The sequence below is a fragment of the Apteryx rowi genome, unplaced genomic scaffold (assembly GCF_003343035.1).
Source record: "Apteryx rowi isolate R43461 unplaced genomic scaffold, aptRow1 scaffold_71, whole genome shotgun sequence".
Taxonomy (NCBI): domain Eukaryota; kingdom Metazoa; phylum Chordata; class Aves; order Apterygiformes; family Apterygidae; genus Apteryx; species Apteryx rowi.
In genome coordinates this window covers 1,377,138-1,391,960 of record NW_020450994.1, presented here as the reverse complement: position 1 = coordinate 1,391,960, position 14,823 = coordinate 1,377,138, and the positions used below count along the sequence as shown (strand labels likewise).

Here is a 14,823-nt window from a genome sequence, read left to right as displayed (position 1 = left end):
AAAGTAGACATAGATCTTAGAAAGGCACCTTTCTTTAAATGGAGAATAAAGACTATTCTGTTCTACAAGATGCTTCTGATGTGTGCAAAATACAAGGATTATGTGTCTGCAGCAGGTATGAGCTTTAGGGAAAGAATTTTCTGCTGTCATCCAAAGGGAAACTGAGCAAAAGATGGAATAAGACAAGACTTTATTTACATATTTTATTATCTACCATGCAGGAGAAAACTTGTCACATGAAATGTGATCATTTTCATTTTTAAATGGAATTGAGAGAAGAAATTATTATGTTACAATAAGCAGCAAAAATTCTATTCAAGGTTATATGATCTTTGAACTCTCTTCTGAGTATAATGTCAAAAATGAATGAATTCTACCAGGAAACTAGTTTTTGCAATGTGAAAGAAAATACTTAATATCAGTAACAACATACCCTTACATCTGCAGTTGAAATAGCTGTTTTGGACAGCGGAGCCTGAGGATCTAGATTCAGCATTGTAAACAGAAGTAAAAGAATGGTGAGAAGTAACACAAGGGAAAGGGCAGAACTACCTTTACCGTCAGAATTTATCAGTGAAAAGAAGATAGAAAAAGAGTGGTGTGACACATCGTCTCTTTCCTGTTGGTGAAGATAGACCTATCCAACTACATGCCTAAATGGAGTATCACTACTTCAAATCACTACTTCCAGTGCAGTTTTCAGAAGAGGTAGGAAGAAAATGGTGCATTGTGGATATTGTTAATGATTCAGTCTAGCCAACAAATGCTGTTAGTGTGCTGCTAAAAAGGAACCTGTGATTGGTAATTATTTCTTTGGAAGTATTCTTTCTGCATAAAAGGATAAGCACACAGAAAAGTAGCTGATCCTAGGGGGTGCAAGCAGCTTCTGAAACCCAGTGGCAGAAAGGACGTGCCAGATTTGGAGTATAAATTGTGTAAGATAAACCAGAATTTATATCATAGGCTCAGACTAAGGTACAATATACAATGTGAACACAGGCATAATTATATAAATTTGCAGAAACTTGATCAAGGGCTTCCAAAGATACAATCCTCTGTTTAACATTACTTTTCTAAAAGCTGGCATATCTACCAGCAGGTTTTGTGCATACTTGAGGCTCCAACCATGATTTTGCTTGTTTTCCATTTTAAATCTCATTCATACAACATTTCTCTGTGGTAGAGGAGGACATCTACCATCCTTCGGGGAAGGAATTTCAAAACTGTAATTTGCAAAAACACTAAATTGTCTAGATAGGCATATGCCAAATAGCCACATGCCACATGGGTTACAAAGTACTTGTACAAAAGGAACAGCTGAAGGGTTTTTTGGCCTACCACTTTCCATGTGACTCAAACGGCCAGAAGGTGCACACTCTTGCAATTGAACCTAAGAAAGAACTCTGAGACAGTTTGTACCAGCGCACTAGAAAATGGGGAAAAAAGAGAATGAGTAAGTTGATATGGTGTAAAATTTAAATATCATACATGATTCAGAATGTCCATAAAATACCCTGAAAACAAAATATGCATACGAATGGTTCTAGGGTAGTCAATGAAAATCAGAAGAAAGGCACATCATATGTGAAGACTTCAGGATTACGAAGAAGAATATAAATGGGAATATATGGGTTAGAATAATTCTGATTATGGAAGAGAATAAGAATTAATGGAGCAGAAAGAGCTGGACATGGGAATAAATAGCAGGACAGCTGTAGGAAATCAGAGCCACACTATCTTAAATTCTTACTACTGGGATGAATATAGAACATTCTGTGTTGTTATAAGATTTGAACCGATTCATCAGTTACGGTAAGGGAGTCCAACCCCCACCACACAAGTCCCTAACTGCTCTAATTTCTTCTGTTTCTTTAAAATGCTAATTTGTGCCACATCTCAAAATAAAGAATGAGCAGAGTATCTTCTAAGAAAATTTTGAATTAAGTTAAAGGACTAAAGCATGAACTGTTGGCTGCCTTTTCTGCATCTTTCACGAGTGCCTCTGTTCATTCATTCTGTATTAATTTAAACTTCCTTATAGAATTTCACTTATTTTAAGGCAGAATTCTTATTCCCATTAAAATCTTCTAGTCAGATTTCATGTAGTCAGGAAGGAAATTTTTTTATGAATAAGATAAAGAAATGCTTAAACAAACCTGTATTTCAGTGATCATTAAACACAAGCACAACACTATCTGTACCACTATGAGCAACTCTGCTGTCCAAGAGGAAAAAAATATACATCTATTGGAATCAGCCTGAGCGCAAACTTATTCTGGCATAAGATCAGAGAAATTTGTAATTCATGAAAAGGGAAGACAAATGGTTATTGTAAGAAAAGAACATCTACGCATATATTTTCCTTATAAAATTAAATTCTGTATATTAGCAATATAATACCATGAGTCATCATTCATTCATTATTAAAAGGAGCAACTGGGCACTTTAGCCCATGATCTCTCTTTCCTCTAGCTACATCAACATCAATTTAATTTTTCTTGACTGTTTACATCATCAGTTTTACCCTAATTAGCTAACAACTGTGGATTAAAGAACAATTGTGAAAACCTAATGTTCTACCAAGAACATTTCCAGTATACAGTATGCTTGACCAATGTTCTCGTTCAACATAATGAGAAAAAACTAATAGCTAAGCTTTCAAGTACTGGCATTAGGTGCAAGGATTCCAGCCAAATTCCAAATCACTTAGTTACATTGTGGATACTTGCATTCCCTCTGCACTCCAAAACAGACACACTATTCTTCATTTTATACCTTAAAAATAGAATCGAACAGAATGATTAGTGCACAATAGCTGTCCTATTTCTACAAGAAAGAGCAGTTGTATTTCAGTAGCAGCCAAAAGGATCCTAGTTACATTACAAGCATTCTTTAATGATGCTATACAAAAGCTATAGTGAAAGGAGATAAGACAAATGGTGCCCAGTTAATGAGCACTTCTAGAATGATGAAGATAAAATATTAAATGATGAGGCCTTATGACTCATTTACCAAACACTATTGAAAATACATCAGGACATTGTATATAAATAATGCATCCATAAAATGATAAAGGCATAACTTATAATTGGCTGGAAAACTCTAGTTTCAGTAACTCGATTTGCATTTCACAGAAACACTATGCCAGAGACAAATTCAACTACGCACATCAAAAATAAACCATCTGAACTTTACTTACTACCTAGCTTCCCCCTTTTTACAACAGACTATAGAGAATTTGAAAAAGTAACTGAAGAACTTTCATCCACCCACATCAAGTGCATGTCCATTCTGTGCTTGTAAGAGAAATGATTACAAGGAAAAGTGTGTGTAATTTAATTTCTGACCATATTAAATTATGACACCAATACGTGTCGGTGGATGAGGACAGTTACCGGGAGTGACTGAAAACATCCTTTTCCAGTGTGTTTTGCATACTGCTTTTGAAGGCAGAAGAAATGGTGAGTCAGAATCTTGAGGTTCCATTCAGGCTTTGGCACAAAGATGATTTCTGTCCCCTTGATCCCTTCTGTTCCATTCCTGACGTAACCCTCTTCTTCCTGACTAGCTATTTGTGCCACTGCATTCCTTCATGAATGTTTACTCAGTTCCAGCCTCTAATCTTCAGTCTTTAAGCCCAGGCCTGCTGCTTTTCCCAGCTATTTCTATTCTCCCGTTTTGAGATCGTATTCTTCATCCCAGAATCTTCCCCTTTCTGATGGAATAAGGAATACAGGTATTAAAGGAAAAATCGCTATTAAAACAGAGAAGAAACTATTAAGGTCAATGAGATGCTCAAAAATGGGTATATCAGTTCAGAGGTCTTTAACATAAAAATGCCCTTAATTCTCCATTCCTTTGTTATGCTATCTTTCATAGACTTGCTTAAACCTATATCTACATGCTAATCTCTAATTTCCCTAATAATTTACTGTGTCCTTAAGACATGTCCTTGTTTTTCAGACCAGTTTTAATAAGCCTTCCAGTTTCTTTTCTTTTGCTCATGTGAATTTTCATTCTGCTAGGCAGATCAGTTCTTTACTTCCATCACTTACATTCAGTTGTTTTTAACTATTTTGGTACTTTCTATATAAAGTGTTCCTTTGCTCTCGAAATGGTTGAACAACATTTCCTACCTTGAAGCCACAGAATCTCTTCAAGGATTTTCATTAATGTCAGTGTTTGTATACACATAAAAGAAAAACTGCTTTAGTAAGTCTCAAACTTTACAAACCAAACCAAATAGCATCAATATTTCAAACCTTATTCAATAGTATATGCCACTATCCACTACAGACAATTCCTAACAAACATGTCACCCTGGAAACACTGAATATCTGGTCTGAAGCTGAAAAATTCTTTAGACCGCTGCAAAATAAGGTTTAAATGCAGTGGTGTTCTAACTTGGCTAAACTGAACCATATTGTCTTAGAGGCAACAAGTGAGTTACGGTTCTGTGGGACTGACTAAATTATCTTCTTCCTTACTTGGTTATCAGTTTGGAAAATAAACAGAACATCAGCCAGCCATAAGAATAGATTTGTTCCTCATATGGGAAGCATTTTGCCCTGTTTCATCTTTACAGTCTCAGAACTCTGCTGTTCCCTTGCCTTAATCTTTCCCAGTAGTTTACTGAGGTTTATTCAAAATGCATCTACATACTGATAATTCACTTTGCTGTACAGAAAACAATGCACCTAGTTGCTATAATTTTCTTGAACACTGTGTACCCGGAATTTTTCAGACTGTCTCATACAATCTCATCAGTATTTGAACAGAGGTGACACACTTGTTTAAAATATAAAGAGGTTACTTAGCAGTAACCGCAATTCTTTGACACATATTGTATATAGGTACATTAGCATTGCAAGTGTTTGTTCTACAAGCACTTAAAGTGGGGACTTTTTTGTAGTACTTGCAGCATACAGTCACATCATTCAATGTGCACTCTCATCTGGGTGCAGAAAATCCGTGAGCCACAATCATTGGTGGCCAGGAGAATATTCTGCGGGGAGCACCTCCAACGCTTTTGAGTCTTGAACCTTTAAAGGATTTTGAATGCTCTTTTGTGATAAAGGACTAAAGTTTACTGATAACTTTAAAAACTGGATCCTTGCTCTTTTATTCTTTGTGCATACTACTATTATGTCCATGTGATTCCAAACTAATATCCACAAAAACTGTAGTCTTGACTGTCATAGGCCTTTCTTTGTTTTTCATACATGCAATTTATGTCAGGAGGCTAAAAGGAATGAAATGTAAAAGCTAATCCATGGCACCTGAATTTCTGTCTGTGTTCAGCAGGTTACTGTTTGATGTCTTCTATTCCTTCAACCAATATAAATGCGACCTATTGACAAATCTCTCCTCTCTCAAAACAAGTCCAAAGGAGGATACAGGAAGATAATAATAAATACAGTTTTTGGTGAAAAAATCAGATGCATTCTCCAGCCAGTATTAGTGACTAAAAGTTACATTACCCTTCCCAAAGAAATCTTCCTTGGGAAACCAGTTTGGAATTTCCATGACACTCCCACCGGCATCCTTAGCAGTGAAATATAAAATGAACAGAATACAGAACAAACAATCATCTTATTAAGAAATGCTGGTGTTTTCAGAAAGTGCAGAATTAGGAAAACAGTTACCTTACTTCTTGTCTGTAAGTATCTTCCTTTAAACACTCTGAGGACTCAGCTTTCACGGTGCAGAACACAGACATCTTTCCTAAGTTCTTAAATTCAGGAAAAAAAAAAAAGTAAAAATAGGTTACCACATTATTCCATCACTAGCCAGAACTGTATAAGAAAATGACATTAACTTGTTAAGAGTGAAGAGATCCTTAGATGAAACAGCAAGCCACTACTGAATTTAAATCTATATGAGATTCCACATCTCTCTCTCAATTCATGCTCATCTGACCAAAATTTTACTACCTCCATCTCAGCACACCGAACAACCAATGTTATTTTAAAATAAAATTAGCTGTACTAAGTATTTCTCCTCTCCTGAACTTTCTGTTGCTTGATTTGTTCTTATGCCACTAGTTCTACAATGACCTTCTCCTGATACAAATGACTGTTGAGTTACACATTTACTCTTACAAAACTCAGCAATTTATTCTGATTTAAAGCACACCCTCCATGAAGGCACAGTGACTTATTTTGAAGACTTTTAGGGATACAGGATCCACAATATTCAAGCTGTTTGTGTCAACTATTAATCATTGTCACTTCTGAAAATTACAATTAGTTTTTTTGCCTGCCTGTGTATTGGAAAGGTACTTGAAAATTAATTAAATCATCTTTAGACCTTTTCTGGAAAAAGAGACCAATTTAAATTTCCATGGTATACAGTATATTTTCCAGATGAAATTCTTTCCTATATAGTCTGCATTTTGGTAGCACACTTTTCAAAATTTAAAGTGATTCATGACGGTGCCACATAGGATGATGCAACTACTTTTTTTTCCTAACTGTATAGATACACACACACACACACTGATCTTTCTGACACCACGTCTTACTGGACTGTGGGGGAAAGGTAGACCACCACCGCTTCACATTTCATTCAGTGGCAGGACCCACCTGCTCCTCCCTCAAAGCCCCTTCCCTCCAATCATACCATTGCGTGTTTGTGCAGCTAAACATGCAGAAAGCTAAAGTACAGAAGACTAAGAAGACCTAGTAAAAATAAAAGCAAAGAAAAACCCCAAATCAATCGATGCTTATTTCAAACCAAACTCAGATACCCAAGCTGGCTTATCATACAGCCACACAAGCAGCTGTATTGGCACGAGAATGTCTCCGAGTCTTCTTATCCATACACTACAGAAAAACTGACTAGCAAATGTGTAACATGCATTTAAATTGGCATGGCTTTTTTCAGCAGCTTTTGCTCTCCCTCCCCCTTTCACATTGTGCCAACCCAGTAACTTGTGCTGTTGCATGAACCCATGCGGGAGAATTGCTCCAGAATTTTCCCTTGTGTTTCTTCCCTGCCAGATTATTTTTCAGCCCGTATAGTTTCCTGCTCTGGAGCATCCACGCTAGCATAACAGTAGTTTCGGCAATGAGCAAGGCAGGGCTGGAATGGGGTAGCAGTGATGTACTAAACGAGCAGCCAGACACGCGGCCCCGCAGCCAGAAGAACGGGGCTCTACCACCAGCCAAGGCGACACAGGGACAAAAGAGAGTAGGGGAATATCTATCGGGACATTAAATGAGAGGGGCTAACGACCACCTGTGACCAGAGGACTCCTGCTGTCCCCCAGCCACAAGCCCCCTTGTGCTCAGCCGCCCCGCCTCAGCCCCGGGGGAGCCCCCGCGCTCGGCACGCGCCCCGCCCGCTCAACGGCCAACCGCCACCGCCGAGGCGGTCCCGCGCCGCCCCAACGGCTGCGGCCGCGCAGGGGGGCGCGCGCCCCGCGGCGCGCTCACCTTGCTTCGCCTCTCCCCGCCCCGGCCACACCCGCGACCCCGCCCCTTCCAGGGCGCATGCGCCAGCTTCCCGGAGGCGCGTGCGCGCTCCCGTGGAGGCCGGCCGCGGCAGTGGGCGGGGCCGTGTTCGGGCCCGCCCCGCGCCCGCGCCGTCCCGGTCGTCGTGGCAACGGGACGCGGTGCCAGGCGCTCGCGAGGGCCGGTTGGGCCGTTGCCGCCGCCGCCGCCGTCGCCGTCGTCGTCGTCATGTCGGAGATTTTGTGCGAGTGGTTGAACGGGGTGGTGAAGCTCTCCCGGAGCGTGGGTGCGTGAGGGCCCCGCCGCGCCGCGCCGGGAGGGGGGCACGGGCTCGCGCGTGGCGCGGGCCGGGGCCGCCGGCTCGCCCGTCAGCCCGGGGCGGGACGGCGGGGGCGGCCGCCGGCTCGGGGCCCCCTTCCGCCGCGGGGGCGCGGGGCTGATTGCGGCTGGTCTGCAAATGAACTCGCCCGTTTCCTCGCGTCTAGGTAGATTTGTAATCTTCAAGTGCAAGGTAGTGATTTTTGAGGTGAAGATGGTGATAGTTTTCCTCTGAGCGCCAAGTGGGCTCAGGAGATATGAGGAGCTCAGCCTTCACCTGCTAATAAGAACCCCAGAGGATAAGAGTATGTATGTGTATGCAAAGCCGTGCTGTGTTCTGAATGGCAAGCCTGGTGCTAGCTTTGTAGAAGCATTCCTTCCGCAAGGAGGGAAGGAACTTTCCGTAGAAGAGCAGCACGTTAGATCTCCTGTGTGTGTTTTGTTCATCTGCATTTTATAGTAATTTAGTAATTAGAATATATAGTGGTTCCCACTGTCTTAATGACAGTTATGATGATGTTTACTTTTTAACAAATTAAAATTGAAAATTAAATGACTAAAAGCAGATTTATAGATAAAGCAGATTTATAGATAAAGCAGATTTATTTGCAGCTTGAAAACTCATTTCCATTATATTCACATTCTAAAATTATTTTAAAGTGTTTAGTAAAGTTTGGTCTTAATTTACAAGTGTCAGGATAAAAATAATAATGAGTTGTATTAAGATTAATGTATGAATTCTTTTAATTATCTTTTTTTTTTTAAACAAAACCAACTTAGTACCAGGATCATTATCAGAAGAATTTTCTACCGGCTATCTCCTAGGAGAACTTCTGCACAAGTACGAGCTTCAGGATGACTTTAATCAATTTTCACAGAGCAGGTTAGCGTGCATGGATAATATGTCTCTTACAGAAATTGGAAAAAATGTTTATTGTTCAGTTAGGATTTATTAACGCAGGGTAGGAAAGACATATAGAAATTTTCGTGATTTCATGCAGTAACCAATAAGTCAAAAGTCAGTTGTATTAAGTGCACTGATTAGCTTCATGTTTCCAGAGGGTTTGATCATATTATTTCAAGAAAATCACATATTTTGGTTGTAACTAAGAAGACAGTAGCATGCTAGACCAAAAGCCCAACAAGCCCTTCAGGATGTCTGCAAGACTGGAGATATTGTCACTGTCCCAGTGAGGTAGATGGAGCCTGTAATCCTGAGGTCTGGTGTGGTGGTGACCATTGTGGCATCTCTAAAATGAAATTGGTAGCAATGCATTGTGAGGCTCTGAGTGAGGCCATGGTGGAAGACTATATAGGAATTTATAAGTTTACAAATAAAGCTGGTATATCCACAGTGAAGGGGGAAAATCTTCTACAGATTTGGTGGCATTGGTATGTTCATGATGCAGTTCACAACGTTCCCTGACTTATGCTCCATTTTCACAAAAGATAGACCTTGGTGCACATATGCATCAAGTGTGCCAGGCTGTGTGGCCTCTTTTTGATGTTCTCTGCACTTCTCATCTTTTATTTAAACTCTTTCATATCCGAGCCCAACCAACTGAGTGCAGCTAACAGAAGCAGCCACAGACCCAGCAGTTTGCACAGCAGTTTCTGTGCTCTGCTTCTAAATCTTCGAGGTCTCTTGGGAACTTCTTGGATCATTGGTGGACTTCTGGGAACTCTTTGAGCAAATTCAGGGTTTATGCTGCTGCCAGGAAAGAATAGCTTCAGGAGGCTTTTACTTCTAACATGTTGTAGCAACTTCTAAACGATCTCTGTCAGCTATTCCTGATAAAAAGGTGCTTTGAGCTTTTGTTTCCAGCTGAATTCTGATTAGGTAAGGTCAAGCATCCTTTCAGTAGGTGCAAGAAGAGGCCTATATAACTGCTGGGCCTAGAGTGCTTTGGTGGGGCAGAAGAAGTTTGAAGCAATTATGAGACTTACTACTTTTCTTTCATCCTGTTATGTCTCCAGAGAGAACTGCAAGGGAGAGTCCACTGGCTTGTTGTCAGGGATGCTGTATTTGTTGTCCGTTGTGATCATTTGGTTTCCCTCAGCGCTCTTTCTGTGAAAAGTGGGGAGGCCACTGAAAAGTCTTTTAGGGAATCTCAGTGAAATCAAAAAGAACAGTGATCAGTAGCAGATGCTTGTGGAAGGATATATATTTAATGATGCTTCCAAGAGTGCCTCTTCTCCTTCTAGCTACATACTTCTGAGCCAAAGATAATATTTTCATATTTAATAGCCCTATTTTGAACTCCAAAACACTATAGTATCTATCATGTGTAGTAACCTGCAGAAAACCTTGTCTCAAGATAATTGAGTCATATGAAATATTATTTCTTATGCTTTGAATCTGCCACATGATGGTTTTAGTTGATAACTGCTTGTTCTTGCATTATGAGAAACAGCTGAATAATATTTTCCTGTTCATCCTGTGTCATTCATAATTTTATTAAAATTCTCTTGTATCCCTCCTTAAATGTCTGAAATAGATTTGGACTGTGCCTTTCAGAAGGCATCAGAAATGGTTTCTCTTATGAAGGATGTTCTATGCTTGTGATCATTCCTTGTTGCTTTTCTTCTGGGGGCAGGGAGAGGAGGATTTTCCTCTTGGACTGCATCATTTTCTGGAGAGAGACAGACAGACAAGTTATGATATTCTCTACTATGGTACACTATGAATTCGTAAAGACATTGTGATGTCTTCTGTTTTCTTCATTATTTCCTTTAGTAATTACTGATATTGTTTGATCTTTTGGCCACTATTGAGAATTGAGGCAGTTTCCTCAATTCTGGTATCTCGTTCCTGAATATTAAAAGCAATTATTGCTGTGTAATAGTCATTGTATGGTGTTTTTGGAGTAATTCCAGCAAGAACCTGTGCTTGTCTAATCTTACTTAATGTCTATAAAATAATATTTTTAAATTTGTAGTGTGCTAATAAGGAAAAGTATATTATGCATGGATCATTTGGTAAACTGACGTCTCTTTAATGTTTCTTAGCACAGTGCAGGGCAAGATCATACCTCTTGGAGTGAGGGGGTAAAATGTAGATTTCATTTATAGGAAGGGCAGCTGTAATCTGGAAGACACTAACTGAAAAGAAAAAGGGGACATCCTGAACAACCAATCAAGCTCTACCGAAGCATAATAGCTGCTTATGTTTCACGGTCCTTGGACGTATAAGCAAGGGAATAATAATCGAGGAAGTGATATTACCTTTTTTAAAAGATTGTTACTAGAAAACTTCTTCCTGTTTGGCTGTCCGTATTTGAAAAATGAAATATTGGTGTTTTGTCTAAACTCTGACAATAATCTTGAAATGAGATTTAGAACATTGTGAGGAGGGTTCAATAAACTCCATCTGATTTGATTATAGAATAAAAAGTTAAGAGATGATATCATCACAGCCTCTAAATCTGTGCAAGATGATTCCTGACAAGAGGGATCACCTTTAATCTTGAATCAAAGCCCCCAAAAATGTTCTGTAAAGTGATGTAAGCTGCAGTTAAGTGAAATTGTATAAGAAATAAGCCATGGACTGTTACAGTGAGAATAATGAGCTACTAGAATGTTTTATCTAGGAGGAAAGTGAATTTCAAGTTACAAGATCTTAAGTTAAAATTGGACATTTTTGTAGAATTATGCTATAGCTCAGGTAATTTCAAAAGCTTGTTGGTTCCTGTAAAGAAACTATTGTGAAGTCAGGTGATAGAGTGTATATGGAAAGTATGATCTTCTGACTCAGCTAGAAGTTATGGATTTGTTGGATTAAATTTAATAATGTGTTAATCATGAAATATCAATAATTTATTCTTATTCTTTTGGGGCCTATAAATCTACTGACCTAGAGTGCTTCCACAGGACAATCTACATATCAAGTGAAGCATTAATTTGCTTTGACCATTTCAATTTTGAATAGCCTGCTTTGTTGTCAACATCTACTCTAACTGATGACTCCATTTCTTTTTATTGGGGAAGAAATATGACAAGGTTTTGCGAGGGTTAGTAAACTAAATAGTCTTTTTTTTTTTAATTTCATATATTTTAGCTGATTAGAACTCAGCTGAGTTGATTCAGAAACTTCAGTCTAATTCTTTGTATTTTTTGTGGATGGTATACTCTTGGCTGTAATTGGAGGTTACCTTTTGCTATCAGATGTACTTTTGTATGTACGTATCAAGATATATTGTATATAACCCAATGTGGCCTCTCTTTTTTTCCCCAAAGTTATGCTTAGTAGACCAACTAGTTGCGTGTACTACAGCATACAACCTAAACCAAAGGGTGTATCACACCACTTTAAGAAAGTCTTCCCCCCCACCACCATTTGTCTTGGCATGAAATGAATGTCATGACCATGCTTATTGCAGAAAATTGGGCTTGAATGTAAGTTTATGTCCTTTTTTTTTTTTTTTTTTAATTATATAGGGTTGCAAATGCAAAACTTAACAATTTTTCTCGCCTGGAGCCAACACTTCAACTCCTTGGTGTACAATTTAATGAGAATGTGGCCCAAGATATCATGACGGGACAGCATGGGGCTGCAACAAAGCTTTTATATCAATTGTATATTGCTTTAGAAAAAAAGAAAAAGGCAAAGCTCACTGGAGTAGCCATGGAAGCAATGAGACCTGCAGCACCTGCAAAGCTCAAGTCTGTTGAAAGTGTTTTATATCGAGAGGTAATGAAGTGTGTCTATTTTATATAAATATATATATAGAAAGAAAGGTAGCATACCTGTGTATACCTCTTAAGCAGTATGCATGCTTCCCCTCTGCACATTTTTTAATCTTCTGTTCTAAACACAATACTTATATGGAAAAGATGCAGTCTTTTACTATATGTTGGAGACAGACACAGAGGTTACATGGCCTCTCTGTGACTCATGAGGATAATGAGTATCTGTGTTTTGTGTTCTTTTGCTTTGGCTCATTCTGTGTTACCTACTCTGTTTGTAAGCTTCCTCCAGCTTTACAATATGTGTAGCAACAAAAGCTAGTAGTTGCTCAGCAGCTGCTGTCTTACTCCTTTGATCAGTACAGATTGCAGGCTGCATTGAAGTCTAGGTAACAAGCTAGAAGTAAGTTAGTTTCCTGTAGGGGGAACGGACTAGTCTGTGTTGAGCTTTGTGCCCCACTGCTTTGATTCCCCCAGCAGTTTGATTCCTTCTGTTACACATCTCTCCGTATCTTTATACTATGCTGCAGCCTGCAATGTAGGCATATAAAGCAAAGAGGAAAAAACTGAAGACAGTATCTATGTAGTGGATTCTGTTAAGAAGATTCTTCTTGTCTTCAATGATAATGTTCACAGAATCACAGAATGGCTGAGGTTGGAAGGGACCTCTGGAGATCATCTAGTCCAACCCCCCTGCTCAAGCAGGCTCACCTAGAGCACGTTGCACAGGATCATGTCCTGGTGGGTTTTGAATATCTCCAGAGAAGGAGACTCCACAACCTCTCTGGGCAACCTGTTCCAGTGCTCTGTCACCCTCACAGTGAAGAAGTTTTTCCTCATGTTCAGATGGAACTTTCTGTGTTTCAGTTTGTGCCCGTTGCCTCGCGTCCTGTCGCTGGGCACCACTGAAAAGAGTCTGGTCCCATCCTCTTGACACCCTCCCTTCAGATACTTGTACACGTTAATAAGATCTCCTCTCAGCCTTCTCTTCTCTAGGCTAAACAGGCCCAGCTCTCTCAGTCTTTCCTCATAAGAGAGATGTTCCAGTCCCCTAATCATCTTGGTAGCCCTTCGCTGGACTTGCTCCAGTAGTGCCACATCCCTCTTGTACTGGGGAGCCCAGAACTGGACACAGTACTCCAGATGTGGCCTCACCAGGGCTGAGTAGAGGGGGAGGATCACCTCCCTCGACCTGCTGGTAACACTCTTCCTGATGCACCCCAGGATACCATTGGCCTTCTTGGTCACAAGGGCACATTGCTGACTCATGGTTAACTTGGTGTCCACCAGCACTCCCAGGTCCTTCTTGGCAGAGCTGCTTTCCAGCAGGTCAGCCCCCAACCTGTACTGGTGCACGGGGTTATTCCTCCCCAGGTGCAGGACCCTGCACTTGCCTTTGTTGAACTTCATGAGGTTCCTCTCCGCCCACCTCTCCAGCCTGTCCAGGTCTCTCTGAATGGCAGCACAGCCCTCTGGTGTATCGGCCACTCCTCCCAGTTTTGTATCGTCAGCAAACTTGCTGAGGGTGCACTCTGTCCCTTCCTCCAGGTCATTGATGAAGAAGTTGAACAAGACTGGACCCAGTCCTGACCCCTGGGGGACACCGCTAGCTACAGGCCTCCAACTAGACTCTGCGCCGCTGATCACAACCCTCTGAGCTCTGCCATTCAGCCAGTTCTCAAGCCACCTCACTGTCCACTCATCTAGCCCACACTTCCTGAGCTTGTCTATGAGGATGTTATGGGAGACAGTGTCGAAAGCCTTGCTGAAGTCAAGGTAGACAACATCCACTGCTCTCCCCTCATCTACCCAGGCAGTCATTCCATCACAGAAGGCTATCAGATTGGTTAAGCATGATTTCGCCTTGGTGAAGCCATGCTGACTACTCCTGATCACCTTCTTGTCCTCCACATGCTTGGAGATGGCCTCCAGGATGAGCTGCTCCATCACCTTTCCAGGGATGGAGGTGAGGCTGACTGGCCTGTAGTTCCCGGGGTCCTCCTTCTTGCCCTTTTTGAAGACTGGGGTGACATTGGCTTTCTTCCAGTCCTCAGGCACCTCTCCTGTTCTCCATGACCTTTCAAAGATGATGGAGAGTGGCTTAGCAATAACGTCTGCCAGCTCCCTCAGCACTTGTGGGTGCATCCCATCAGGGCCCATGGATTTGTGGGTGTCAGGTTTTCCTAAATGATCTCTAACCCAATCCTCCTCGACCAAGGGAAAGTCTTCCTTTCTCCAGACTTTCTCTCTTGTCTCCAGGGTCTGGGGTTTCTGAGAGCTGGCCTGACCGGTAAAGACTGAAGCAAAGAAGGCATTCAGTAACTCTGCCTTCTCTGCATCCTTCGTCACCAGGGCACCCACCCCG

At 40.8% G+C, this 14,823-nt stretch overlaps 1 protein-coding gene and 1 long non-coding RNA gene across 2 annotated transcripts in view; one reads left to right on the top strand and one right to left on the bottom strand.

Annotated features, from left to right (window-relative positions):
- Positions 1-216: 216 nt before the first annotated feature.
- LOC112976262 lies at positions 217-7,462 on the bottom strand. The gene is made up of 3 exons (XR_003256974.1): positions 7,437-7,462; positions 5,646-5,731; positions 217-3,715 (listed from the first exon to the last, which is right to left on the bottom strand). It is a non-coding gene; the product is annotated as an uncharacterized LOC112976262 (long non-coding RNA).
- A 220-nt stretch (positions 7,463-7,682) lies between these two features.
- The window catches only part of SPEF2 (sperm flagellar 2), a 62,951-nt gene continuing 55,810 nt past the window's right edge, over positions 7,683-14,823 (top strand). The window contains exons 1-3 of the mRNA XM_026087219.1: positions 7,683-7,740; positions 8,553-8,655; positions 12,210-12,462. Of these exons, the coding sequence (XP_025943004.1) occupies positions 7,683-7,740; positions 8,553-8,655; positions 12,210-12,462 (414 nt within the window). The remainder of the gene's footprint in view (positions 7,741-8,552; positions 8,656-12,209; positions 12,463-14,823) is intronic.